This window comes from Diceros bicornis, chromosome 6 (genome assembly GCF_020826845.1).
Source record: "Diceros bicornis minor isolate mBicDic1 chromosome 6, mDicBic1.mat.cur, whole genome shotgun sequence".
Lineage (NCBI taxonomy): Eukaryota > Metazoa > Chordata > Mammalia > Perissodactyla > Rhinocerotidae > Diceros > Diceros bicornis.
The window spans coordinates 36,853,842-36,880,613 of record NC_080745.1 but is presented as its reverse complement, the minus strand read 5'-3'; the positions used below and the strand labels follow the sequence as shown (position 1 = coordinate 36,880,613).

Sequence of the window (26,772 nt, the reverse complement as noted above, 5' to 3'; positions counted from 1 at the left end):
ACTTACACACTTGTCATACAAGGAGTTTACCTAAGAACTTGCAGAACAAAGTACCTTGGCAACGTTCCTGAAGGGCAAATCAAGTTATGTTCTCTAATGCTACTCTATCAGAAAACAGAAGTTAATAATCCAAGAAACTTTTGGGAAATGCTCTTCAGCGTTCAGGTCCGCAAGCCACACTAGTGCCCACAGCACACGCACTCGCTTCTGCATCAGTCCTCCCCACACTGCTCACCCCGCTGCCCACGTGCCTCTGAACACGCGCTTACGAACAGGGCCTGAGGGGGTCACGTAACACAGCTTGCAGGCCCCTCCTCTCATCTGTGACATCTCCAGAGGTGCCCGATTCTTTTCTTTTCTTTAGAGAAAGCTGGCCCCAATCCCCAATGAAAGAGAGAGAGAACAAGAACCTATCTCTTCTGGTTTCCATTTCTAAGCTTTTCCTTCCTTTTCAGAGCACTCTTACGGCACTACTTTTTCTTTATTGATCGGGCGTTTTTCTGGGCAGCTCCTTTGCGCGGTCTGGGTCTTTCCAGACAGTAGGCGCTGGCGATGCGCGTCACTGTCCACCGCCGTGTTCCCGGGGCTGCTGCAGTCAGCCTCCTGTAGGGCCTGTGGCCACCATGTCCTTCCCTCGGTGTGCCCTGTTGTGGGCTCGGCTCCCGGCGGGGCCCCAGGCTCGCTACCGGGCAGCCGTCTGCTCTGCCCTTCGCGCCCACATTGGGCCCGTTCCCGGGGGTCTGGGGCGCGTTCCTGCCGTTGCCTCCGCCTCCTCTTCTGCCTCAGGAGGCTCCAAAGCCCCGAACACCTCCTTGTTCGTGCCGCTGACTGTGAAACCTCAGGGCCCCAGCGCGGATGGCGACGTCGGGGCCGAGCTAACCCGCCCTCTGGACAAGAGTGAGTGTAGGAGCTAGTGAGGGCAGCGGGGGTGGTGTCTTCAGGGCCCAGACGCGGCTGCGGGAATATGCACCCCCTTCACCTGGAGACCCGAGGTCCCCTCGAGCGTTGTCGTCGTGACTGTCAGAGTTCACCTCCCTCGCTGGTTTGTGAGCCTCTCAAAGCTTGGGGCTGTGTCAGATTGATTTTTTAATGTGCCACTCCAGAAGTGGCATTTTCCCTTTCACTGCTCTCCTTTCTGAATGGTTTAAAGCCTCTTGTGATGGAACCTTTTTTGAGTCGTTAGGTGGATGACGGCTTTTTCTAGCATCCTTCTTTATTCCTGCTTTGCTGCCCAGAACAATTGCTGCCGAGAAGGGGCAAGGGAGTGGGGCAGTGAAAAGCCTGAGGAGGACTTCTTTCAGGATTCTTTGTCACTGAGTGGGCACTTAGGCAAACTGGACACTGTTAGGTTGTATGATGGTTGCCAAGAACAACCAGACTCAAATCCAGATCTACTCCAGAAACTTACAGTCTTGTGGGGAGGAGAGACATATGGATGACTACTGTAACACAAAGTAGAACGTGGTAAGAATGTCTTTGCCAGAAGTGGTACCTACCCTGATCATCCGGGGCTCCGGAGAGAAAGGAGTCGCTTAGCATCAGCAAGTGGCAGTGGGTTTTGTCTCTAAAACTAACTTTGGATAGATTTATTAGGGAGGCATGTAAATGTTTTCACGGAGAATTTCGGATTGTAGGAGTGTACTTCTTTAGTTTCTGGGTGATTAGGGAGGTCAGGGAGTTTCCTCTGACCAAATGAAGCTCTGGGAGGCTGAGGGGATGCTGTAGGCATTAGCCCTCCGGGAACTATCTCCAGGCAGTTAACTTCAACTAGCAACATCGTTGCGTCCTATTGTAATTTCAGAGTATAGAGTACAACATGCTATGGGTCAAATCTTGTTTTTCAGGGCAGAAGTACAATACTTTCACTGAAAACGTGATGGAACTCTGTTATTCTTTAACCAGTTCTTCGAAGCAGATGTTAAGCAAGCTGTTTCACTTTACTTGGAGTTGGGAGCTAGCTTATTTTGGAAATTTTGATAATGTAATTATTTATGTTACTATTTATTATTTTAAAATTGTGATAAAAACACATAAAATTTACCATCTTAACCATTTTTAAGCGTAAAGTTCAGTAGTAAGTATATTTGCATTGTTGTGAAACAGATCTCCAGAACTTTTTCATATAGATCTCCAGAACTTTTTCATATTTTGAGACTCTAAACGTGTTAAACAATTTCCCCATTTGTTTTATATTATTTTAAGGCATTCAGTAATTTGTGTGAGATAATTTGCCTTATTTATTAGATTTAAATATAGATAAATCCTAGGGCTGGCCCCGTGACTTAGTGGTTAAGTGCGCGCGCTCCGCTACTGGCGGCCTGGGTTCAGATCCCGGGCGCGCACCCAGGCACCGCTTCTCCCTCCATGCTGAGGCCGCGTCCCACATCCAGCAACTAGAAGGATGTGCAACTATGACATACAACTATCTACTGGGGCTTTGGGGGAAAAAAGGAGGAGGATTAGCGATAGATGTTAGCTCAGAGCCGGTCTTCCTCAGCAAAAAGAGGAGGATTAGCACGGATGTTAGCTCAGGGCTGACCTTCCTCACAAAAAAAAAAAAAAAAAGATAAATCCTTATTTTGTGCAGCTATTGCAATTGACCTGAAAGTGTAAGTGCTTTTGATGCTGCCAGTAAGGAGGTAGAATGAAGACGTGAATTGTCAGCACCAGGTTTTCTTCTGGTTGAGAATCCTTAGGTACCTCATTGAGTCAGTGTGTGCTGGGTGACTTTTCATTTCCGTTGACTAGGATTGGTCCAGACATTGAACTTGCTAGAATGATTTTTCAGCGTTGCAAGAGAGACTCCAGACAACAGTGAATTACTACAATCCTATGTAGCCACGTGGTTAAGGTATCAAGATTTTCACACAGAGATTGAGACAAGAAGCTGTTACCTCTCAATCTCTTGCCTGCTCTTTGCCCAAAAAGTTGGTTACTTCAAGGCTCTGTCTTATGTCACCTTCCCTCCTTATTCTATGTTCTCTCCCTAGGGTGCTCATTCTCTTTCCTTTCTCCTCAAGTCAGTATTCCTCCCAGATCTTTGTCTCTAGCCTGGACCGTGCTCATTCTCCCTGGACCTGTATATCTAGCTGCCTGCCAGCTATCTCCACTTGGATTTCCTGTGTGCATCTGACCTTCGCATGTCCAGGACAACTTATCTACCTGAGCCTCAACCTGCTCCTCCTCCAGGTCCTCGGTCAAAAACCTGGTAGTCTTGGTTCTTCCCCTCGCCCTCCCCATACATCTAACAATCAGAAAGTCCAGTTGACAAGTCATATTGCTTCTACCTCATAAATATTTATTGAATTAACTTCTGTCCTTCTCCACTGCAACCAACCTAACCTAAATTATCAGCTTCTGTCTTTTGACAGGGCTGTTGAAATAGTTCTTACATGTCTCCTTGAACACCTTTGATCTCTCTAATCCATTCTCTACCTACAGTCAGAATGTTCTTTTTTTAAAATTTTTTTAGTGGGAAAGATTGGCCGTGAGCTAACATTTGCTGCCAATCCTCCCCTTTTTGCTTGGGGAAGATTGTCCCTGAGCTGACATCTGTGCCAGTCTTCCTCTGTTTTGTATGTGGGACCCCTCCACAGCATGGCTTGAAAAGCAGGTGTGTAGGTCCGCACCTGGGATGTGAACCTGCGAATCCTAGGCTGCTGAAGCAGAGCGCACGAACTTAACCACTATGCCACTGGCCTGGCCCCAGTCAGAATGTTCTTTTAAAGAGATCTAATTATGTTGCTCCCCTCCAAAAAATTGTTTAATGTTTTTCCATTGTCCCCAGTTTAAAAGGGTCCTCAATCACTAATATGGACTGTAAGGCCCACCTGATGTGGCCTGGGTACCTCTCCAGCTTCATTGCACACCACTCTTCATGTTCAGCCATATTGATGAAATGTGCACTTTTGCCCTAGGGCCTTTTACACATGCTAGTCCCTCTGCCGAGAATATCCCTGTGGTTCTTTCATTTTCTTTCTTTTTTTTAATAGCAATGGCTAATATTGAATGTTTGCTAGAGACAGGTACCATTCTAAGCATATGACTTATTTAATCTTCCTAATAACCCTTATGAGGTAGACACTGTCTTTATTCCCAACAAATATTTGTTGAATGTCTCCTACCTGCCAAGCACTGGCCTGGTCACAGAGTAGGTGCTCAACATATATACGTTTTTTCTGGTTGATGGTAACACTTTTAGCCGTGTGGATGTAGACTGACTGACTACAAGTAGAAAGATGGTGCATATTTGTGATAGTCGTACAGCACTAAAGTGACTAGCCTGATTTACAGTTTACTTACCTTTTCTCCGTTTCCTAATTGGTAAAATGAGAATAATATTTTCTCTGCCTACATGTCTGGACTGTGAAAATCATCATAACATGTTTGGCAAAGCACTTTGAAAAGTGTAAAGGGATGAACAAATGTAAACTAGTTTTAACAAGTACTAAATCATTTGTACTAAACATTTGCTATTTGAAAAATGGAATTAAAAGTTGTTGGGTTGTTATCCTGCTCTAGAATCTGTGATGTGTGGAAACTGGGAAAACTATTCCCCTAAAGCCCAAATAATCTACCCTATCTGTATAATATAGTTTGATGTGAGGATTTAACAAGATAATGTATGAATTGTTAGCTTATTGTGTAAATAAGGGATTTGTTTTTCTAAGCCTCTCTTTCTTTAGGCTGTTAATAGCTGGTGTAAAATTCCTTAGATATATTTCTACTTATAATCAGCTGGCTCCGCCAGAGCAGGGTTTTTAAGTCTTTTGGGCACTGTGATGAATTTTTAAGTGTTGGGAAGTTCTAGCAATGAGGTACAGCTACCTTTGACAGCAGAGTGGCCCTCCACTTTCTGGGAAAGTTGACTAAGCTGGAAGCTTTGGGTGGTCTCAAGTGGAGCAGTGAAGGAGGAAGGTACCACCCAGGCCTTGAGATCAGCCTAGTGAGCCCGGGCTGCCCACAGGTAACAGATGTACCTCTAGAGCATGATCTCCTTTGATTTTTTTTTTGATGAGAAAGATTCACTCTGAGCTAACATCCGTTGCCAGTCTTCCTCTTTTTTTTTTTTTTGCTTGAGGAGGATTAACCCTGAGCTAACATCTGTGCCAGTCATCCTCTATTTTGTTTGTGGGATGCCTCCACAGCATGGCTGATGAGTGGAGTAGGTCCGTGCCTGGGATCTGAACCCTGGCCGCCGAAGCAGGGCACACAGAATTTTAACCGCTTGGCCGCAGGGCCGACCCCTCTCCTTTGATTTTTGATTCATCACTGGCATATTTACAGGAGGTGGCAGCAACAGATAATATTGATGGTGGATTTTATTAGTGGTTGTGACTCCTAGGGAAGGTATCAGATTAATTGAGGCAGATTGTGCTGGTTTCCTCATAGATTCTAGTAGTGGTAGATGGGTAGGTGCAGATTGGAACTTGGATTTGTGGCAAGAGGGTTAAAGCCACTCACCTCCCTATGAGTAGGGTGAACTGGAGTCAGAGTTTGGGGAAGCTTGCTTGTTAAAACACCTGGACTGGTATGTTCTGGCATACCACTTACAAAGTACAGAATTGGAGTGTAATGCTAAGAGGGTCAAGATTATGGAGACAGTCCCTGTATAGGCTATTAGGCAACACTTTTCTGATCAGAGCACATCTAGCTTCCTGGATGAGAATCATGCTGTTGGTTGCAAGAGGAACCTTATGAAAGAGCAGAGGCTTAACAAAGTCGTCGTAATTTGTTGTAGGTGTATCAGGTAGACATGTCTGGGGGTGTAGGGACTAGCCGAGACTCCTCAGTCTTAATGCTGCCATCAACACCCATCACCCATCATTTCTGAGATGCAGAAAGGTCAGAGGCATTTGGCGTAATGCAGCTGTCTGCTGCAGTAGTGGCAGTTTTAGCAAATTTAGTACCACTTTGTATAATTCCCTTTGTGATGCCATGAAAGATTCAGCATGAGTTCTACCACTACTAGTACAATATCTGCTACATCTTCATATTCAATGACAAGGGTAGTAATACTAGTTATAATATTAATGGGGTAGGAACAAAATGCCACGACTAAGTGGTTTTTGATACAATCTCTTCAGGATTGATTCTGCCTTTCCTTTTTGGATCCTAGAGATTTTCTAACCTATTCTGATCACTTCTCTCCACCTGTGTTTCCACTGTGCCTTTGGCCTTTCCAATTCTATTATGAAGAAGTTGAGTTGCATACCTTCCCATCTGCTTCTCCAACCCTCAAATGAGCACGTAGCTTTGGTGTATTCAGATGGGCTTCTAGTTAATTACTGATGAGTACAGTGAAACAAGTGAATTAAAACATTTTAACAAAATGGGTAAATCACTTGGGTTTAAGTAGTCCCAAGCCTCTGATAATAGCTACTTTGTTCTTCATCTGGATGTAAATGGAGTGAGTAAAGTAGATCATTATTTTCATGTAAAGACTCATGTGAAGACATTTACATTTTAGAAGAGAACCTACTCTTATGGACTGTCTGGAACACTTTGTTTTCTCAAAAGAATATGTAATTGTTTAAAACACAATGCAACTGGCTTAGAGTTTACAGTTGGCCTCTCAATTTTAGCAAATGTAGTTGAATCCCAACATAGGGATATTAAATGGCAGGCTCCCATTGCGGGGAGCTGGAAGAAAGCTATTACCTGGTTAAATGTTGTTGTGACTGAGTCATTTCTACTATCGCTGAAATCCAGAGTGTCTCCTTTAATCACTGTTAATTTTAATGAGAACTAATTATGACCAAAAATCAGGTCAGTCTGTTAGGAACAATGAAACAGTTAAAGCTTAATTTTTATGAAAAACAAAACTGTATTTCCATATACTTCTTTAGATTACAATTTCTTTCAGTGCTATTTCCATTGTGTTAATGTGTTTGCAGTTATCTTTAAAAAATTGATAGTGGATTTTAGAAAGTCCTTTTAGATAAAATAAAGTATTGATACAAAGAAACCTCTTGTTTTGTGTGGGTAATATTCCTTTTTTAAAACAGCTTTAAAATACAATTTACATACCATAAAGTTCATCCATTTAAAGGGTATGATTGATATATTTGCAGGGTTGTACAACTATCACCATAATCTAATTTTAGAACATTTTCATTACCCTAAAAAGAAATTCCATACCCAATAGCAGTCACTCCCTATTCCCCTATCTCCCACTCCCCTCTGTCCAGCCTGTGGCAACCACTAATCCATATTCTGTTTGTGTTTGGACATATCATGTAAATAGTATCATCTGATATGTGGTCTTTCCTGACTAGTTTCTTTCACTTAGCATGAGAAACCTCGTATTCTTGACGCATTTTATCATGATTCTTGTATAACACCGGAGTGTTAGTTACAGAAAATGGGTTAATTGTAAATAAATGTGATGTCATCAGTTTGTATTGAGTTTATACATCAGCAGAATTTCCCCAAGCAATTGTGTATGCTTTTTTCCCATCTTTTATCTGTCACCGATTTTCCCACTATTGGTGCAAAGAAACTGTTGCCTCCACTGGGTACAAAGTAACAGAAACCCAGACTTACGAGGATAGCTGCCTGTAATAGGAGATATATATGTATGTATCTCACAATTAGTTGTGGGCAACTCTAGCAGCTAAACCAGCGATTTTGAAATTCCCTCATTCTGCAAAACAGATTCTTGTTGGTGGGATGTTTTGTTCAGGCTTAATTTCTTCAGTGAGCGTTGTGTGTGTTGTGGTTGCATGAAAATGCGGTTGGTACTTTTGTAGGAGATTAAAAAACAGGCCACTTGGCCTTTCTGTTTCGCGGGCAAAGACTGTATCCTCAATTTTGGCCTGCCTTCCCAGAAATGCAGAGTGTGTAGCTGGATCAGTAAAACATTTTATCTCTACAGAATAATGCAGTAGTATTTTAACATGCACAAAGTTAATACAATCTCAGCTTGATTAATACCTTTAAAGTTATTGGTTCAAAGTGGCATGTTACTTCACTAGGCATCTAATTCAGCCTCTCCTACCACACCGTAGTTTCTCTGCCATCACCCTTGAAATACAGTCATCTAAGCCTTGCTTGAGTACTTTCAGTGACAAAGGGCTGGCGTTTTTGTGAGGCAACCCGTTTTCGCTGTTCTAATTGTTAGGAAGGTCTTGTGTAAATTCCACTGGAATTTGCCTCCCTCATTTCCCACTAACTTTAGTTATGTCATCTAGAACAAGATAGGTATAATCTGTTCTCCCTAAAATCATCATCTTCAAGCTAAAGATCATCCCTGCCTCCTTTAGTCATTTGTGTGAAAGCATGATGATCTGCCTTTGCAGTATTAGGTTGTCTTTCTAGATACCTTTTAGCTGCTGCTATTAGATGTGCAGAATGGCTGTGAGTAAATGAAACAGAACATGGTTATCTAAAAGTGGCCTGATAGAGGCTAGGGATGCTGTCTAATCCTGTAGCGACCTGCTTATTCTTTTGCAGTATAACAGGAATATTGCATTGTTTGACTATAATTTTTCTAGACACTCTATGCCCTTAAACCATAAAGAGCTTGTGATCAACTAAAACCTTCAGGTTCTTGCAACACTCAGTAGACTGCCTTCTTGAGTGTTATGACTTCAAGTTTCTTTTGCTTTTTAGGCGTTTCTCTATCTGGAAAACAAATGGTAAACAAATGTTAAATTTTGATATTTTTCTTCCAGATGAAGTAAAGAAGATCTTAGATAAGTTTTACAAGAGGAAAGAAATTCAGAAGCTGGGTGCTGATTATGGACTTGATGGTAAGGCTTTCATTAGAGATATTTTATTACTTCTTAGATCACAGCTTTATCAGTATTGTATGGGACCTTGTGTGGCCTGGACATAAGTACATTGTAATCTGGAGGACACTCCTGACCTTTGCTTCTGTCTGGGCAGGAGACTGGCAAGATGCCCCTGGTGAACCAGACACATGGCAAAGGAGCTGTGCATTCAGCTTTCCTTCACGTTGTGCTAGGATTTCAGTTTTAGCCCAGATCATAATAAACTAGCTGTACTACTACCAAAAAAAATACATTTTGTTGGGTTAGGTGTGATGTGTATATGTACTTTTTTAAATGAGAAATGAAATGAAAAATAAGCCCTACCTATTTTGGTTTTATGTTTCCCACAGCTCGTCTCTTCCATCAAGCTTTCATAAGCTTTAGAAATTATATCATGCAATCTCATTCCCTGGATGTGGACATTCACATTATTTTGAATGATATTTGCTTCAGTGCAGGCAAGTGTTAAGAGACTTTTTAAAATCCTATTGAACATAACTTTCTATTTCTGCTCATATGCCATGTTTATTTCTCTAGTTAGGGCTTATTTCTTTGAGAATAGGCCCTATTAACATCCTCTGTAGAATATTCAGTGTTTTTATAGGAGGCCTTCTAGGTCCTTTTGCTTTTATAGTAGGTCCCTGAGCTAATTATTAAATCACCCATGTGTCTTAGACTGGAGGAGGGCTGGGGCCCTCATCTGTCACATCTCCTCTCCACTATGTGTTAGTATAGGCCACCATAAAATGAACTCTTGTGCAAGATAGAATTAATACATAGCAAATTCCATCTGTTTCTGCCACTGGGTTTTTCCTCGTATCAGGACAAAGCTCTTGCTATAAAAGAAAAAAATGTAAGAGCATCATTGTTTTGTTCCCATAGGCAGTTTGACTTTGATTATATTTTTAAAATGTGTTTGACTATTAGACCTTTACCTTGTGCCAGGCATTGAGGTAGAACCTGGATACAAAGCAAAATGGGACACAGCCCCACCTTCCTCAGAGCCACTAAGGTGTAGAGACTTCTTGCTGAGGAATCAGTTCACTTGCATGTTTTGTCTCTCAGTGGTCTCTGTAGTTTAAAAAATGTTTGCACCTGCATTTCTCTTCAGTAACCACAGGCCTTCTCTCTAATGTATATTTTCAGGTTCTTTATTTTTAATTTAACTTTGCATCAATACTGATCATTACCTGTTTGCAGTGGAGGAATAGAACATGGTGGTTGGCAGCCAGTTTTCTGTTTTCCTAGAAAATATAAATGAAATTAGGAGGAGAATGTAAGACAAAGCAGGATCTCAGAAAAGGATAGAGTTCCTTGCTCCAGGGTTTTTCTTTTTATCCTGGCAATGTCTCCCTAACTTAGCTCACTAAGAAGAAAGATTTCACTAAATTCAGTTATGGCTAACATGTATATTGCATATGTTAATGCACTGTTTTATTTTCCAGCTCATGTGGATGATTTATTTCCATTTTTCTTGAGACATGCAAAACAGATATTTCCTGTGTTGGAATGTAAGGATGATCTACGTAAAATCAGTGACTTGAGAATACCACCAAACTGGTTAGTTTCTTCATTTGTGGATTTGAAATTTTCAGTTTCTAGTTGGGAGATTAGTGATAATTATATTTTTTTATTCTGTGCTGGGTGATAAATCATAAGGAGTCTAGATTGTGTTATTTTCCCTAAAAAACTGGCAGTTAATTTTGGCAGGTATTTACCTGGTGTCTCCCCTTGATCCTGATCAGACTTGGTTTTAGGTTTTATTAGGACAGATCTAGAGTAGCCCTTACTTTAGAGTATTGTCCTTACGGTTCAGGTGTGGCCTTTCTGGTGTCTCAGCTGAGTGCCCCGGGTATTAAAGAGCCCCCTCCACCACCACTGTGGCTGGAACTTCAACATCTCCTAGCATGTTGCCCCCTCTTTGAGACCATCCCTTCAGACCCTTAGCAAGCTGTTCTCTGCTAGGCCCTGCACTTGTTCAGCCCAGCCCTTGGCCAAGGACCCATGGGGAACCCCCACACAGACTTCCAAGCTCCCTCTCCACTGCCCCCTTTCTTCCCTTCCACACTCTGCCCGTCAAATTCCATCTGCTTCAGCTACTCTGCTGCTCAGCTCAGTGAGACTATTATATTTTGCTTGCATTCCACCTCCCTGTGTCCTGCTGGGATACAGTAGGGCTCATCTCAAGTGTTCCCTTCTTTCGGGGCTTGTAGTCCTGCACTGCCTGTTGTCCATGTCCCCAAGTAGCTACTGCTTATATTTCTTGTTTGTGATGGGAGGGAAAGTCCAGTACCACTCATCCTGGCCAGAAGCAGAAGACTCGGTCCTTGTATTGTGTACATTGAAGTTCAGAAGCTTGGGAATATTTGCTTATAGGGTCATGTGTTTCAAGCTGTCAAAATGATGTGAACCTATCAGTGGAGCTGATAGCAGTTTAAACATATTTTAAGTAACTCCTGAGGAAAAGAGATTTGTACGATGGTAAAAATATCTAGGAGATTAATTTGCATTTTTCTGTCCTCTAGTTAGTAAATGCCATTCTTGGAAAGCAGTCATTATTTTAGTGTGGATATGAAACTTGTCATTTAATTTACTTTTTCAAAGATGCTATCTTGTGAATGTTAAGAGGATGTTTCATTGGAATTTTTTTGAATTGATACCTTTGCCAGGATGGATTTTGAGGTTAATGGGATTAAGCTATTTACCTACTCATGTTTTAGGTATCCAGAAGCCAGAGCCATACAACGGAAGATAATATTCCATTCAGGCCCCACAAACAGTGGAAAGACTTATCATGCAATCCAGAAATACTTGTCAGCAAAATCTGGAGTGTATTGTGGCCCTTTAAAATTACTGGCTCATGAGATCTTCGAAAAGAGTAATGCTGCTGTCAGTATATTATGAAATATTTGCTCTTTTTCTTGTTAATTTTGGGGAGGATAGAGTGAAGGTTGGGGGGAAGAGCATATATAGTATTATTAACAAAAGTTGCTGTATTTCATTGCACCTAAGCAGCTGTCAATTGTAAGATGTACCATTATTTTGTGTACAACTGAGAAAGAAAAAGATGCTGCCAACTGAATTCTGACATGCCATCAATTGTTAAGATGTATCCTGATTTCAGAGATACTAAAATGTGAAAAAATACATGTATTAGAATGAATGAAATACAGTATTACAGAATATTTCACATATACAGAGAAGTGCAGAGAATAACATACAGATAACCTGAGCCCACTATCCAACTCTCATTGGATTCTAACATTTTGCCATAACTTGTTTTATTTACTTTTTTAGGAAATAAAATATTAATATAGTTGAAATTCCCTCTGAACCCATCCTTTGCCTCCTCCAAATTAACCACTACTCTGTTAATTTACCTTTTTTTAGATTAGACCTCTGATGCTATCTACTAGAACTAATGATAAAAGACTGAAGCCACCTTTTCAAACCTGGAAAGGACTGCATGCTTTGTGGTCTAAGGCATTATTTCCCTAAATGGGCCACATTTTGGTTCATTGTTTTATTATAATATGACTTTATAATGTGAGATTACCAGTTTTGGTAGGTAATTTGCATTCTTTATTTTTTGTTCTGAATAATTTGTATAATTTGCATACATAATAACTTCTTATCCATAAATACTTTCAGAACAAAGACTTTTCTTTTACATAACCAGAGGATATTTATCTAAAGCAGGACATTTAATATTGATAGAATACTATTATTTAATCCACAGTCCATATTCTATTTATTTATTTATTTATTTATTTATTTAATGAGGAGGACCAGCCCTGAGCTAACATCCGATGCCAATCTTCCTCTTTTTTTGCTGAGGAAGATTGGCCCTGGGCTAACATCCGTGCCCATCTTCCTCTACTTTATATGGGACGCCACCACAGCATGGCTTGACAAGCGGTGTATTGGTGCGTGCCTCGGATCTGAACCTGCTAATCCCGGGCCGCTGAAGCGGAGCCCGTGCACCTAACTGCTGCGCCGCCGGGCCAGCCCCCGTATTCAAATTTTGCCAGTTGTCCAATAGTAACACCACTCCCCTCCTCCACCAATATTCTGTCCAGGGTCTCACACTGTGTTTGCTTGTCATATCTCTAGTTTCCATTAATCTGAGACAATTCCTCAGTCTTCTTCGTCATAATCTTTACATTTTGGAAGACTACAGATCAGTTGTTTTTTAAGTTGTCACTCAGTTTGCATATGTCTGATGTTTCCTCATGATTAGTTTCAGGCCACCAGGGAGATGAGCTGTCCCAGTTTGCCTGGACTTTCCCAGATTTAACACCAAAAGTCCTTCCTCCTGGGGAACCCCTCAGTCCTGGGCAAACTGGGGTGGTTGATTGCTCTCGTGTGCCATAGCGTTGATGTTGGTCCTTTGCAAGGAATTAACTTAGGAGGCCTTTACATTCTTAAATTTTATTTATAATATTCTTGAATGTAGAAACAATTCATGTTCATTTTATTTTAATAAACTAAAATAGTACAGAAATGTGCAGAGTTAAAAAGTGAAACTGCTATAATTTCTCATGCTTTTGTTACCTGAGAATTGAGCTGATTTGAGATGTTTCCAAGTTTACCTAGGTTATATAAGAGAGTGGCTTTTATTTTTTATTAAAAATTTTTTTAAAAAGAATTGATTGTATTTTGTTTTAGCTGTTAGACAAATTTGATGGTAATGGAGAGAATACTGTATTAAACATCAAAAACTTCTTTTTGCTATTGTTTTCAAGGTGGAAATAATTCCAGGTTTCTTTTCGTCATCCTAGGGTGTGCCTTGTGACTTGGTAACAGGTGAAGAGCGTGTGACAGTAGAGCCAGATGGGAAACAGGCTGCCCATGTTGCTTGTACTGTTGAGATGTGCAGTGTTACAACTCCTTGTATGTATACACCATTTTGAAAACTTTATGATTTAGTATTTTTTTATTTCAAAATACATATGAACATATGAAATGTGTTTTTTATTGTGAAAAAAATTTTAAAATTGAGACAAAGAAGAGAACAGTAGAACAAATACCCAGTACCTACCACCACTAGTAAATCCCAAACTCTGTCATGTTTGCTTTTTTTTTTTTTTAATAATTTTATTTATTTATTTATTTTCCCCCCAAAGCCTCAGTAGATAGTTGTATGTCATAGCTGCACATCCTTCTAGTTGCTGCATGTGGGACGTGGCCTCAGCCTGGCCAGAGAAGCGGTGCGTCGGTGCGCGCCCGGGATCCGAACCCGGGCCGCCAGCAGCAGAGCTCGCGCACTTAACCACTAAGCCACGGGGCTGGCCCTGTCATGTTTGCTTTTGAATGTTCTTTCCTTTTTCTCTTAAAAGAACTAAAATGTTAACAAGTATGAAGTTTCCTTTGTATCACTCCACAGTTCAGTTCCTCTCCCCTCTTTTGATCCAACTGCTATCAAGTATTTGGTGTATATCTTTCCTATCTTGTTTTATATCGCTGATATATATTACCTATCAATACTGTACACTGTGTGTTTTAAAACATTTATGTGATTATTGTATTATACTATTATACAATTTGCTTTTTATTCTACACATGTTTTTAGATCTGGTCTTGTTTTTTATATATATATCAAGTTTATTCATTTAAACTGTTATATAGTATTCCATCTTAGTCACTAAAATTATTCATTCCCCTATTAAAGGATATTTAGGTTGTTTCAAGTTTTCCCTATTATATACAGCACTTCAATGAACTTCTATTTAAGTAGTTTTGAAAATTAAATGAAAATTTTTTTCTGCTTATACAAGCAGTCATATTTTCATTATAGAAAATATAAAAATTCAAAGAGAAAAAAAACATATATAATCTCTCAATCCCACCCATCCAGAATGAACAAGTATTAACCCTGTGGTGTACATTTCCAGACTTTTTCTATGTTTGTGTTCATATTGTGTATTCATATACCTATATGTGCATTGTGGGTATGTATATTAAATAGGGATTATACGTTATGTACTATTTGGCAGCTTGTTTTGTTCATTTTAATAATCTTAACTTTCTGAGTAAATGGATAGTTTTTAAAAATTAATTTATTATAAAAAGAATACATTGTAAAAATTCAAATAGCCCAGAAGTTTATAAATCAAAATTCCCTCTTCTGCCTCCTTTGTTTTTTTGTTTTTGTTTTTTTTTTTGTGAGGAAGATCAGCCCTGAGTTAACATCCATGCCAATCCTCCTCTTTTTGCTGAGGAAGACTGGCCCTGGGCTAACATCTGTGCCCATCCTCCTTCACTTTATGTGGGACGCCGCCATAGCATGGCCTGACAAGCAGTGCGTCGGTGCGCACCCAGGATCCAAACCCGGGCTGCCAGCAGCGGAGCGCCTGCACTTAACCACTATGCCAGGGGGCCGGCCCTGCCCCCTCTTTCTAATCTTGTTTGTATATACCTGGATGCAATAAGTAATTTTTTTATTTTATTTATTTATTTATTTTTTTTTTTGTGAGGAAGATCAGCCCTGAGCTAACATCCATGCTAATCCTCCTCTTTTTGCTGAGGAAGACCAGCTCTGAGCTAACATCTATTGCCAATCTTCCTCCTTTTTTTTTTTTTCACCCCAAAGCCCCAGTAGATAGTTGTATGTCGTAGTTGCACATCCTTCTAGTTGCTGTATGTGGAATGCAGCCTCAGCATGGCTGGAGAAGCGGTGCGTCGGTGCGCGCCCGGGATCCGAACCGGGCCGCCAGTAGCAGAGTGCGTGCACTGAACCGCTAAGTCAGGGGGCCGGCCCAGCGATAAGTAATTTTTATACTTATTGTATAAGTATAAAATTAGCTTTCTTTTGTTTTCCTAAATGTCATTGCAGCCATATTAAAAAAAATTTTTTTAATGTGTCCTTTTCAACTCCTTGGTATTTTGGGAATAAAATTAAAATATAATTTGTATGACTTAAAAAGAATAAAAAAATATGTTTGGAAACATTCTGGCATTAGAAAATAAAATGAGGCACTAATTTTTGCTATAGTGATGAACTTAAAACCCCCAAGAATGAGCATAGCTGGAGCTCAGGGAATTACACGTCCCACTCCACTTTCTGCTTCTGACACCCATTTGGGTTCCTGTGGTAGAGATGCATCATTTACAGCAGGGCTATCTGCTCATTGTTCCTGGAAGCATAGATACTTACTTTCTTCTTTTGCTACTGTGTAGGTGTGTTCGTTCTTATTAGGTAGATTCTCTAGGCTGCCTGCGAAATTGGCAGAAAATAGGACAAATGCACCTGCTCAATTTGGGAGGCAGTGCAGTAGAGTGGTTAAGAGTGTAGACTTTGGAGCTAAATGGCCTGGGTTTGAATTTCATGTTTTTAGATCTTAACACTTACTAACTGCACATACTGCGTAAGCTTGGGCCAGTGACTTAACTTCTCTGGGCCTCAGTTTATTCTTCTGTAAAATGGAGATAATGATGATACTTACTTGATAGGTTTATTGTGAGGATTAAATGAGTTATAACTCTAAAGCACTTAGAACAAGCCTGCCAGAAAAGAAGCGCTTAGTGAGCAATAATGATGATTATAGTGGTGATGAAAGCTTGAATTTTGGTGTTGTAATTTATTTATAATTCTGTTTAAGTAGATCGTATTGTTCATGATAACTTTTTATTTTAAGATGAAGTGGCTGTGATTGATGAAATTCAAATGATTAAAGATCCAGCCAGAGGATGGGCCTGGACCAGAGCACTTCTAGGTAGGTGGTCTTAATGCTATAAAACCTGTGCTTTGTGACATCTACACTGGGATGCATTTATCTGTTTGACATTGCCAAATAGAGCCAGCTAGATCCTCTCTTTTCGACACAAATCAAAGTCAGCTAAGTGTGAGTTTTTATTTTCTAAATATTATTTTAATGATGGGAAGTCCATTTTTCCTATTATAAAATTAGCATAACCATTTAGTTAAAGTTAAAATGTTCACATCTCACCATGTTGAAACAACCACTATTAATATTTTGGTGTCTTTTTCTCACGCATATGGTGTTTTCTGAATATACATAATTATATATCTTGCTTTTTTTCAGTTCTGTTGTTTCATAGACTTTTTTTCACACCACATATTAATGTTGCACATTCTCCATTGAAGAGCTGTGTTATAATTTGTTTCATAGGGTTAAACAGTTTCCCTATTATTAATAATGCTGCAGTAAAAATGTTTGTGGCCGGAGCTTGTTATTTATTTATTTTACTATTTCTTTAGGATAGGCTCCTGGGAATGGAGTTCTTGAGGTCCATGAACATGAAGGAATGTTTCTACTGCTTGATAGTAGAGTGAATTTTTGATCAGCCTGTTGTAGGGCAGGTGTTATCAAATTTAGAAACAAATAGCTGAACTCTTCAAAGAGTATACGTTGAAGCCTGTAATGTAAAACAGATGAAAGTGAATCTGCAGGATTAAGGAGCTTGGAGGTTCTTCTGCTCCAGCCCGTAGTCTCTGAGGCACCTCGGTGATTCCATGGAGCCTAATTTGAAAACCACAGGTGTGGGACTAGTGTTCAGTACTATCCATCAGAATGCCACGTTTTAGTCCTGACTGGCTTTGCCCTCTAATAGACTCAAAACCTTGGCCAAAGCAATGTAAAAGCCCTGAGATTTATAAAAATGGAGATAATCTTTGCCCACTAGAAGGTTGTTGTTTTGAGGTTTGAATCAAAGAAATAATATTTATGAAAACACTTGGTAAAGTTGTAAAGCAATAGGTAAGCAGGCTTAAAGTATTTTTGCTATCTAAAGTGTTGCGTATTTAATTTTATACAGGACTCTGTGCTGAAGAAGTCCATTTGTGTGGAGAATCTGCTGCTATTGATCTGGTTACTGAGCTTATGTACACAACTGGGGAGGAAGTGGAGGTACCAGATCATATGCTTTGTTCTCAAGGATGCATAGCAAATAGCCCAGAGTACCCCAGCAGTGGCTTCATAGGCCCCAGATAGTGGCAAAATCAGAACTTAAATAAAAAGAAAGCTTCATTTCCTTGTAGTTGACTAGATCATACATCTTTAGTTGAATCTCATGATCTGACGTTCTGACAGAGTGGCCATCGCACCCTACGTCTTCCAAAAGTACAGGAGATTCTTCATCTTCTCGTGACAAAAGCTTTTGGAGTTTGAGTAGATCTCTTTACAATTAAATAAATTAGGAATGTTGAAAGTTTGAGGCTCAGCAAAAGGTTGTGGTTTTCAGTCTCAGATGTCAGATATTGGGGCCTTCGATATCCATCTAATTGCTAGAGATAGTTTGTATCTCTTTCTCAAATTCCTAGAGTAGGAGGAAGTAACTGATTTCCTTTTCATCCTGCTTTTCGTTTTCTTTACCAGAATTCTGTAATAAGATGAAGACATATTTTAAAATTGGCCTGTTACTTCAGTTTTGTGCTGAGCTTTCAGGGAGCGATGGAATGTAGTGGAAGAAATTCTGGGTTCTAGTCTGGGCTTTCCTGTTACTAGCTTTGCGTTCTTAGGCAAATCACAGAAGGCTAGAACTAGAACAATCCTCATCAGACCTATCTTTTATTGGGATCTATTTTACTCTTTCATAAAATGGAAATAACAATTAATAACCCTTCTGAGCTTACTGAGTTGTTATGAAAATCATGTATATATGAAAGTGCTTTGAAAATCTATGAAACAGTATATAACACTTTATTAATTTAGAAATACCAATGAAAACTGATGGTAATATTTATAATTTCATAATAAATATTTTTCTATGTTTTCCCTTGAAAAACACTGGAACTTGTCAGGTTTTTAGCTACTGTTGATTGCTTTGCAAGTTTTTCACTTAATTATTACTCACAAGAAGTTGAGTTAGGTGTGTTATTTTACAACATCATGTCTTTATTGTAGGTTCGAAACTATAAGAGGCTTACCCCCATTACTGTGCTGGATCATGCACTAGAATCTTTAGACAACCTTCGACCTGGGGACTGCATTGTCTGTTTTAGCAAGAATGATATTTATTCTGTGAGCCGACAGATTGAAATTCGGGGATTGGAATCAGCTGTGATATATGGCAGTCTCCCACCTGGTAATTATTGGCTTTCATCATGACAGGATATGAAATCTCTTATTTTTGCCATTTATGTTGAGATACGGATAGAAAACACAGTAAAAGATATTGAATTAAGTTGCTTGATATATTAGTAATTTGTTATAGGTCATATAAAATAAATATTTCTCTAATTCATCTTGGTATAGAAGTATTTTAATTATTTTTAGCTCTTGTTATTTGCTGCTATTAGACTATTTTAAATGTTGAGCTGATGATTTTCTTACAGAGGTGTCATTAAAATATGAAGTTGGTAATATTCTTCAAGTTGTAGTCCTGATATCTGTTAATAAGTGTCCTCAGGAGTGATAAGACTAATGTGGTGGGGGATTCTGTTCCTCTATGTGGGCATATTTAAAGGAGTGGAAATAAAGGATAGGTGGCTCTTCTGAGGATATAAAGAAATAAGTTTGAAACAATTAGAATTATATCCATAAAAATGAGAGTTTCCAAGATATACTTAGTTTGATGTAGTAAAAGATTGAGATCACTGATTTAACATAAACTGTTCTTATTTTAGGGACCAAACTTGCTCAAGCAAAAAAGTTTAATGATCCTGATGATCCGTGCAAAATCCTGGTTGCTACAGATGCAATTGGCATGGGACTTAATTTGTAAGTAATTTGTTTTAATAATCATGGATATTCAGTGGGTTAGATGGCAATTAAAAAATTTCTGATTGGCATTAGAGTGACCAAACACTTTGATTTAGGAGAATGGGTACTATAGTATAGATCTGAGATTTATCTTGCTTACAGCTGTTGAGGGATTAAAAAGAAAATATCTCATAGCACTAGGACTTTTGAGTGCTGCTCCTTATCACTGCTAAGCTGTTTTATTACTTCACTTTATTTTCAGTTTCTCAGTCAGCAAGTGTGTGAGTGCCTATTATGCATGTGAGGCTAGCCATTATCTCTAGGGGTGACAGTATTAAGCCTAAATATTCCTCTCTGGGGAATGAAAGCATCTAAACACCTTTGTGAATCAAAGAACTATTCAAAGCCATTAATGGCGGCCAACTTCTAAAAGTAGTCTGAGAACAGATTATGTAGTTTACTTGTAAAAAAGTTATTTTCTGTAGCCTTACTGAGGTATAATTTACATACTGTACAGTTCACCCATTGTAAATGTACAATTTGATGATTTTTAGTAAATTTACACAGTTGTTAAAAAATACTCTTCAAAGGGAAGAAAAAGAATTACCAACAAACCTCTTTATTTTGTAAATAGTGGACAAGATTACAAGTAGGGCTAAACTAGAATTGGAGTGAGCATTTCTGCAGTAACCCGGATGATGGAGGGTTTTTCACACCACAGTCTGTGAGATCACTTTTATTTCTATTTCAGGAGCATAAGAAGAATTATTTTTTACTCCCTTATAAAGCCCAGTATCAACGAAAAGGGAGAGAAAGAAATAGAACCAATCACCACCTCTCAAGCTTTGCAGATTGCTGGCAGAGCTGGTAGATTCAGTTCAAAATTTAAAGAAGGAGAGGTTACAACAATGAATCGAGAAGACCTCAATTTATTAAAGGAAATTTTGAATAGGCCTGTGGATCCTATAAGGGTAAGGTGTAACATGTTAATTATTTCCTCTCTGTGGAGGACAGTCATTCCTTCCTACCTTCGTTCCAAACTCTTGCCTCAGACACCTGGAAACAGCAATAAGCAAAGAAAATTTTGTGCCATGAAAATCATGTCAAGAAAGCCCTACTTTATTGCTTCGGAGAGGCACAGAGACCCCGTTGTCAGAGAATGGTGTGCAAGTGAAAGATCCAGATTGAACAAGTTTACTAACCTGATTTTCCTTTAGTTCTTCCTGTAGTCTAGCAGTGGGTGGGGATAGGGGCACAGTTCCTTCAGGTGGGCACGCAGCCATGTCAGCAGACTGAAAAATTACCAGAAGTTTGAATGTAGAAGAAACCCTTGAGTGTGGGGCAAAAACAGCACTAAGCAATACAACTTGGAGCCAGTAAGGACAAGGTCAAATTTTGGTTGGTGTAGTTAATGAGGCAGAAGTGTACTATTGTAAACAAACTAACTGTTACAGTTTAAAGTGGCCTGGAAAATTCTCTTAACATGGCTCATCTCATTTTTCAGTGAGCCTAGGTAAAAGGAATATAAATGAGATAATGTAAGGAAAAGTTCCTGGAGGAAAGCTGTGGTTGAAATTGTTTCTGTAGCTTTTGTAAAAAGTGCTGTTGGTAATGACACACCCCCATTTCCCTCCTGTGAACCTCATTTCTTGTGCTCTTGCTCCCTCCCACCACTCATATCTCTTTCCTCCTTTCCTCTTTCCCATTCTTTTTCTCTCTTTTTTGCTTATACTTACTTGTGGGCGTTTCTTAGCACTGCAATATACTGTTAAAGAGGTAACTGACCTCCGGTTTAGACAGTTCTCATATATTTATGTATGTTATATGTCAGTTTTATTGCTCTAGTTAAAGCAGTTGGTTTTTTATTGTTCATTTTTGTTCAGTAGAGAGAAATGAGACCCTGGAAAGCATTTTTGGTACTCTATCAGATCATCATAGATTTTAGAAATATAACAATATAACTAAAATGTAAGGGAAAAATTGACTAATTACTCAATGGGTATAATTGGTTAGTTTTATTAAATCATCTCATCAGCTTTCCTAAGTGCTAATAAATGGCAAAATGGTGATGCTTTTCTCTATTTTACTCAAATTCTTGTCATTTAATTCAGCAATATCTTAGACTGAAATATAGGACTTTGTCTTGAAAGAACTTAAGAAAACTTGTCCTTTTTTAAAAAAAGTAAGCTTGCGATTGTTTTTTCTTTTACTAAAGGCAGCTGGTCTTCATCCAACTGCTGAACAGATTGAAATGTTTGCCTACCATCTCCCTGATACAACGCTTTCTAACCTCATTGTAAGTACAAACTCACGTCTCAATCTCTTTTCTGAAAGTGTTGATACATCAGACAATTACTAATTAACCTCGTGGGCATGAATGGATAGTCTGTTTTTGTGAAGTTGCTATTTATGAAGTTTATCTTGAAAGTCAAAACTTTCTCTCAGAATCTGAAACTTTTGTCCTGAGCAATTTTCTGAGTATTTCAGGTTGCGAAGGCTGTGGGGAAAGTCAGTTAGTTTGAGGAGGCAGTGAATTAAGCAGGCCTTTCTAGAAGTCGGTTATGGGTTAAAGAGATAGTCTTTTGTAGACTTAAGTACTTTATTATGCCCAATTAGGCAGTCCAGTAACTTAATATATCTTCCCCCCCCCAGGATATTTTTGTAGACTTTTCACAAGTTGATGGGCAGTATTTTGTCTGCAATATGGATGATTTTAAATTTTCTGCAGAGTTGATCCAGCATATTCCGTTAAGTCTACGAGTGAGGTATGTTTTCTGCACAGCCCCTATCAACAAGAAGCAGCCTTTTGTCTGCTCTTCATTGTTACAGGTAAGCTTTTCTTTATGATATTTTGAGTTGTTTCAGATTGATGCATTTTCCCCAAACAATACTTTGTTACTCAAAATAAAACAATTGGAGAGTACCCTTTAATATGAGATACTACGGAAGAACTTAAATATAAAGTGGCTTTTTTTCCCTTACAGATAATTTTTTGAGGAAAGGAGGACTCTTGCTTTGTATTTGGGCTTATATGGTAGCCTTTGTGAAGAAGCTAAAACAAAAATAATGAAATACAATTTTTTTGGAGGGAAGGGGGTCTTTTCCTTATTGGTGTTGGGTAATATTTTTTGGTGGGGAGAGGAATCAGGGATTAGCAGTGGAGTAGTATTCCTTCTTCTTAACTCCAAGACACTGCCCAGGGATTGCTGTTTCATGTTGAGTTCGGTGGCAAGGTTCCAGCCCCTTTTCTTTTAACTTATTTGCATCAGGATACAAATCTCTGACTTCTGAGGAGCACAAGATTCACCCAAACAAGGGGGCCAGGGAAGGGCAGTGGGAGCTGAACTTCCAGCCCGCTCAGTGTCGTCTCATCTCTCTGGGCCCTTGCTTACCGTATTGCCTCTACTTGGAGTGCCCTCCTCACCTCACTAATCCCAAAGGTCACCTCCTTGAATCTTTTTCTAACTCTTTGTAGTTTCGATGCCATCTTCTCTATAGACTTTGGCATTCTGCATACTAGCTCTGTTCTTATCAAATCTGTTTCTGAATTTTATTTCTAAATTATAAATTACATAATACATAAATACTTTTTCTTTACACAAAATTAAAACATTACAGGTAGGTTAAATTGGGCTACCACCCCCAATCTCAGTCCTCTGACATAATGACTATCAGTTTGTGTGTATCCTTGCACACCTTTTCTGTTGCATTTGCCTGCATGCGTGTAAGTGTAGAAATTCTAGTTTTGTTGTGTGGGTGTTTTCTCATAAATGTTATAATGAATTGTTCTGTAACTTGCCTTTTTCATTTTCCATTAATATGTCTTTGAGGTATTCCACGTCCAGGTATTTACCTAGAAAATATGCTTCTTAGAGCTGGCATTTGTGAGAGAGCTAGCTAGCATAAGGTTGAAGTTCATTCAACAAAGACCTGGATGGAACTCGAACCCGTGGCCCTGACCCCATTCACACCATCCTTCAAGCAGCTATTCTAATGAAGCAGAAGCATTTACTAAGGAGTAGGGAGTCTGGAGCAGTACAGGTCACCAGTTGCTTATGTGTTCTGTTTACAGATTAGAATGTGAAATCTAGAGATTTTTCCTTTTTTCTTAGTTTCCATTATTACTGAACTATAAAAGAGCTCAATTCCATTGATGGCCTCTGATGCCCCTTAGGACAGGTGTTTCGAAACTGGGCTTTACGGAGCTCCTTTAGGGCTGGCTGCTGGATGGAGGTATCTGAATAAATGGGCCTCTCTCCCTCCCCCTCTCTGGGCAGCTCTGTACTTAGCTCTTTTACATATTGGGCTTCCACTAGTTGTTGGTGGCCAAAAATATTAAAGCCACTGCCTTTATAAGAGAACTTGTGTTTGGCATAGCCTGCTTATTTAGCATAGTCACATTTCCATCCTTCATGGCTATCCTACTTGGCATTTATTAAACTTAGCAGAATGCACTGAATTTAATAAAATCGTAACATTATTTAACCACAATTGTTCTAAAACTGCCCTGCCTCTCTAAAGTATTGACCTTGCTTAGGTTAAACATTTAGAGATAATTTTCCCTAATCAGGAAATGAACCTTTTGAAATTGGTTTTATTGTTGAAGCTAAAGATTTTAAACTCTTGCTTGAGAGGTCTTATATGGTTGTGTTTCCGCCTCCTATAGTATATTGTGATATGTAATAATGCCCAGCATTGTCTAGGGGGCGGCGTGGTTTTCAAAGCACATTCTCCAACAGTGTCTTATGGGTCGAGAAGGAGGGTGGGGGTCTATGGTATTGATGAGGAAGCTGAAGCACAGAGTGGTGACTTGGCCAAAACCACACAACTAGTAAAGAGACTTCATCTCGATTGACTCATGACCAACCTTGCATCAAGGCACTTCAAAGAGTTTCTGTATAATAAAAGAGGACATTAACAAGATACAGAAAATCAAGCTCATATTTGAGGTTATAGGACTATCACATGAAGGGATAGAAACGGGAGTCTTCAGGTACAGTCTGCCCAGAACTTAGAACATTAAATGTTCATCAACTCAGGCCCTGGAAAGTTAGTTCTTGTACAACTTCTGATGCACATATTATTGCTCTGGTTTTGGAAAAAGAAGGAAATCATCCTTTTTTTTTTTTTTGAGTACCTCTATAAAGTGTTAAATGCTCTTAAAATATAGAAAAGTATAAAGAAGGAGAGAAACCAGCCTGTCTGCCTATTCAAACACAACCACAGTTAACGTTTTGTTGTGCTTCCTTTTTTTTTCTAATCACAGATTTAAGTGAATTCTGATTCTTTTACCAAACACTTTTCTTCTTTTTCTCTCAGTTTGCCAGGCAATATAGCAGGAATGAGCCCCTGACCTTCTCATGGTTGCGCCGATATATTAAATGGCCATTACTTCCACCTAAGAATATTAAAGACCTCATGGATCTTGAAGCTATCCATGATGTCTTGGATCTTTACCTGTGGCTGAGGTACCAACTTTTTCCTTTATGTGCTCTCATTTTTCTAAGTAATATGGCAAATCAAAGGTTTTATGAATGATCTTTTACTCTTTCAGATTAGGCACATGTTTGCAGGGTGCTCTATATTATGTTTATTGTCCATTAAGACAGTTGAGCCTGGTTTATACCCATTCCAAAAATGATGTAAGGAGTTAATATGATTCTAGTTAAGATAGTTAGGTGAGAAGGGCCACTAGATGCTTGCTACATGAATGGTGGTCCCTGGACCAAAAGCATTGGTATCACCTGAGGGCTTGTTAGAGCTAGAGAATATCAGGGCCACCCCAGACTTAATCAAATTCTGCATTTTAACAAGATCCCCAGGGCCGGCCCCGTGGCTTAGTGGTTAAGTGCGTGCGCTCCGCTGCTGGCGGCCTGGGTTCGATCCCTGGCGCGCCCCGACGCACCGCTTCTCCAGCCAGGCTGAGGCCGTGTCCCATATACAGCAACTAGAAGGATGTGCAGCTATGACATACAACTATCTACTGGGGCTTTGGGGGAAAAAATAAATAAATAAAATTAAAAAAAAATTGTTTACATTTTTTAAAAAAATAAAAAATAAAAATAAAAAGATCCCCAGGTGATTCATTTGTACATTAACATTTTTTTTTTTTTTTGTGAGGAAGATCAGCCCTGACCTAACATCCATGCCAATCCTCCTCTTTTTTGCTGAGGAAGACCGGCCTTGTGCTAACATCTATTGCCAATCCTCCTCCTTTTTCTCCCCAAAGCCCCAGTAGATAGTTGTATGTCATAGTTGCACATCCTTCTAGTTGCTGTATGTGGGACGCTGCCTCAGCGTGGCCAGACAAGCCGTGCGTTGGTGCACGCCTGGGATCCGAACCCGGGCCACCAGTAGCGGAGCACACGCACTTAACCACCAAGCCATGGGGCCAGCCCCCTGTACATTAACATTTGAGAGAGACTGCTCTAGATGGGTGATTCTCAAAGGAGAGGCGTGTCCCACTGGGGAGCATATCGGAGTCACTTGAGGTACGAGTGATGACCCTCATAAAGACGTATTTCTTGGGTGTCTTGGGGCAGAAATAAAGGTTGGGCAAAGGCACTGGACAGAGTTTACAAAAACAGAACATTTGGAATTAATCAGTGTTAACATGTAGTTACATCATTGAGATTAGGTCAGCAACTGTGATAAGAGCTGTTGCTATAATGTAATATGTCTTTTTCCCAGCTACCGATTTATGGATATGTTTCCAGATGCCAGCTTTGTTCGAGACCTCCAGAAAGAACTAGATGGCATTATCCAAGATGGTGTGCACAACATCACCAAACTGATTAAAATTTCAGAAGCACATAAGCTATTGAATTTGGAGAGCTTGTCAGCAGAGAGCCAGTCCCGTTTGTCAGGAACGTTAAAGAGCCAAGGTAGAAGAACGCGCAGCACCAAAACTTCAGGGAGTAAAGCTGCTGAGCCAGCCTGCCCCAGTGCAGGAGAGAAGTCCCTTGCTTCCAGATTGGTTCAGCAAGGGCTCCTCACTGCAGACATGCTGAAACAGCTGGAAAAAGAGTGGTTGACACAACGAACTGAGCATGGCAAAGAAATAACGGAATCTGGAACTTACTCGAAAGGGACAAGAAGAAGGAAGAAGGAACCTGATTCAGATTAGTTTTATTTTATTTATATTTTTGCAAATAAAAATCTATTTCAAAATCCTTTTTTCCTCATATGCATTTACTGCCTGTTACGATATTGTGGCATACTGGGTTTCTTTCACCCCCGCTGAAAAATTAACTCTTGAAGATGACTAAACTGCTGTTTCTTTCAACATTTTGAAAATACAGAATGTCCTAGAGATTTTATTTAAAGTTTTATAT

The 26,772-nt window shown here is 39.5% G+C and overlaps 1 protein-coding gene across 1 annotated transcript; it reads left to right on the top strand.

The window, feature by feature from the left end:
* The first annotated feature begins 597 nt into the window (after positions 1-597).
* SUPV3L1 (Suv3 like RNA helicase) lies at positions 598-26,611 on the top strand. The gene is made up of 15 exons (XM_058543295.1): positions 598-897; positions 8,676-8,753; positions 9,125-9,232; positions 10,220-10,334; positions 11,495-11,663; positions 13,556-13,667; positions 16,412-16,489; positions 17,553-17,644; positions 18,641-18,821; positions 19,363-19,456; positions 20,190-20,409; positions 21,654-21,734; positions 22,091-22,267; positions 24,758-24,906; positions 26,129-26,611. Exons 1-15 carry the CDS (start codon positions 624-626, stop codon positions 26,562-26,564), a joined length of 2,364 nt encoding a protein of 787 aa, XP_058399278.1. The 5' UTR covers positions 598-623; the 3' UTR covers positions 26,565-26,611.
* The last annotated feature ends 161 nt before the right edge of the window (positions 26,612-26,772 follow it).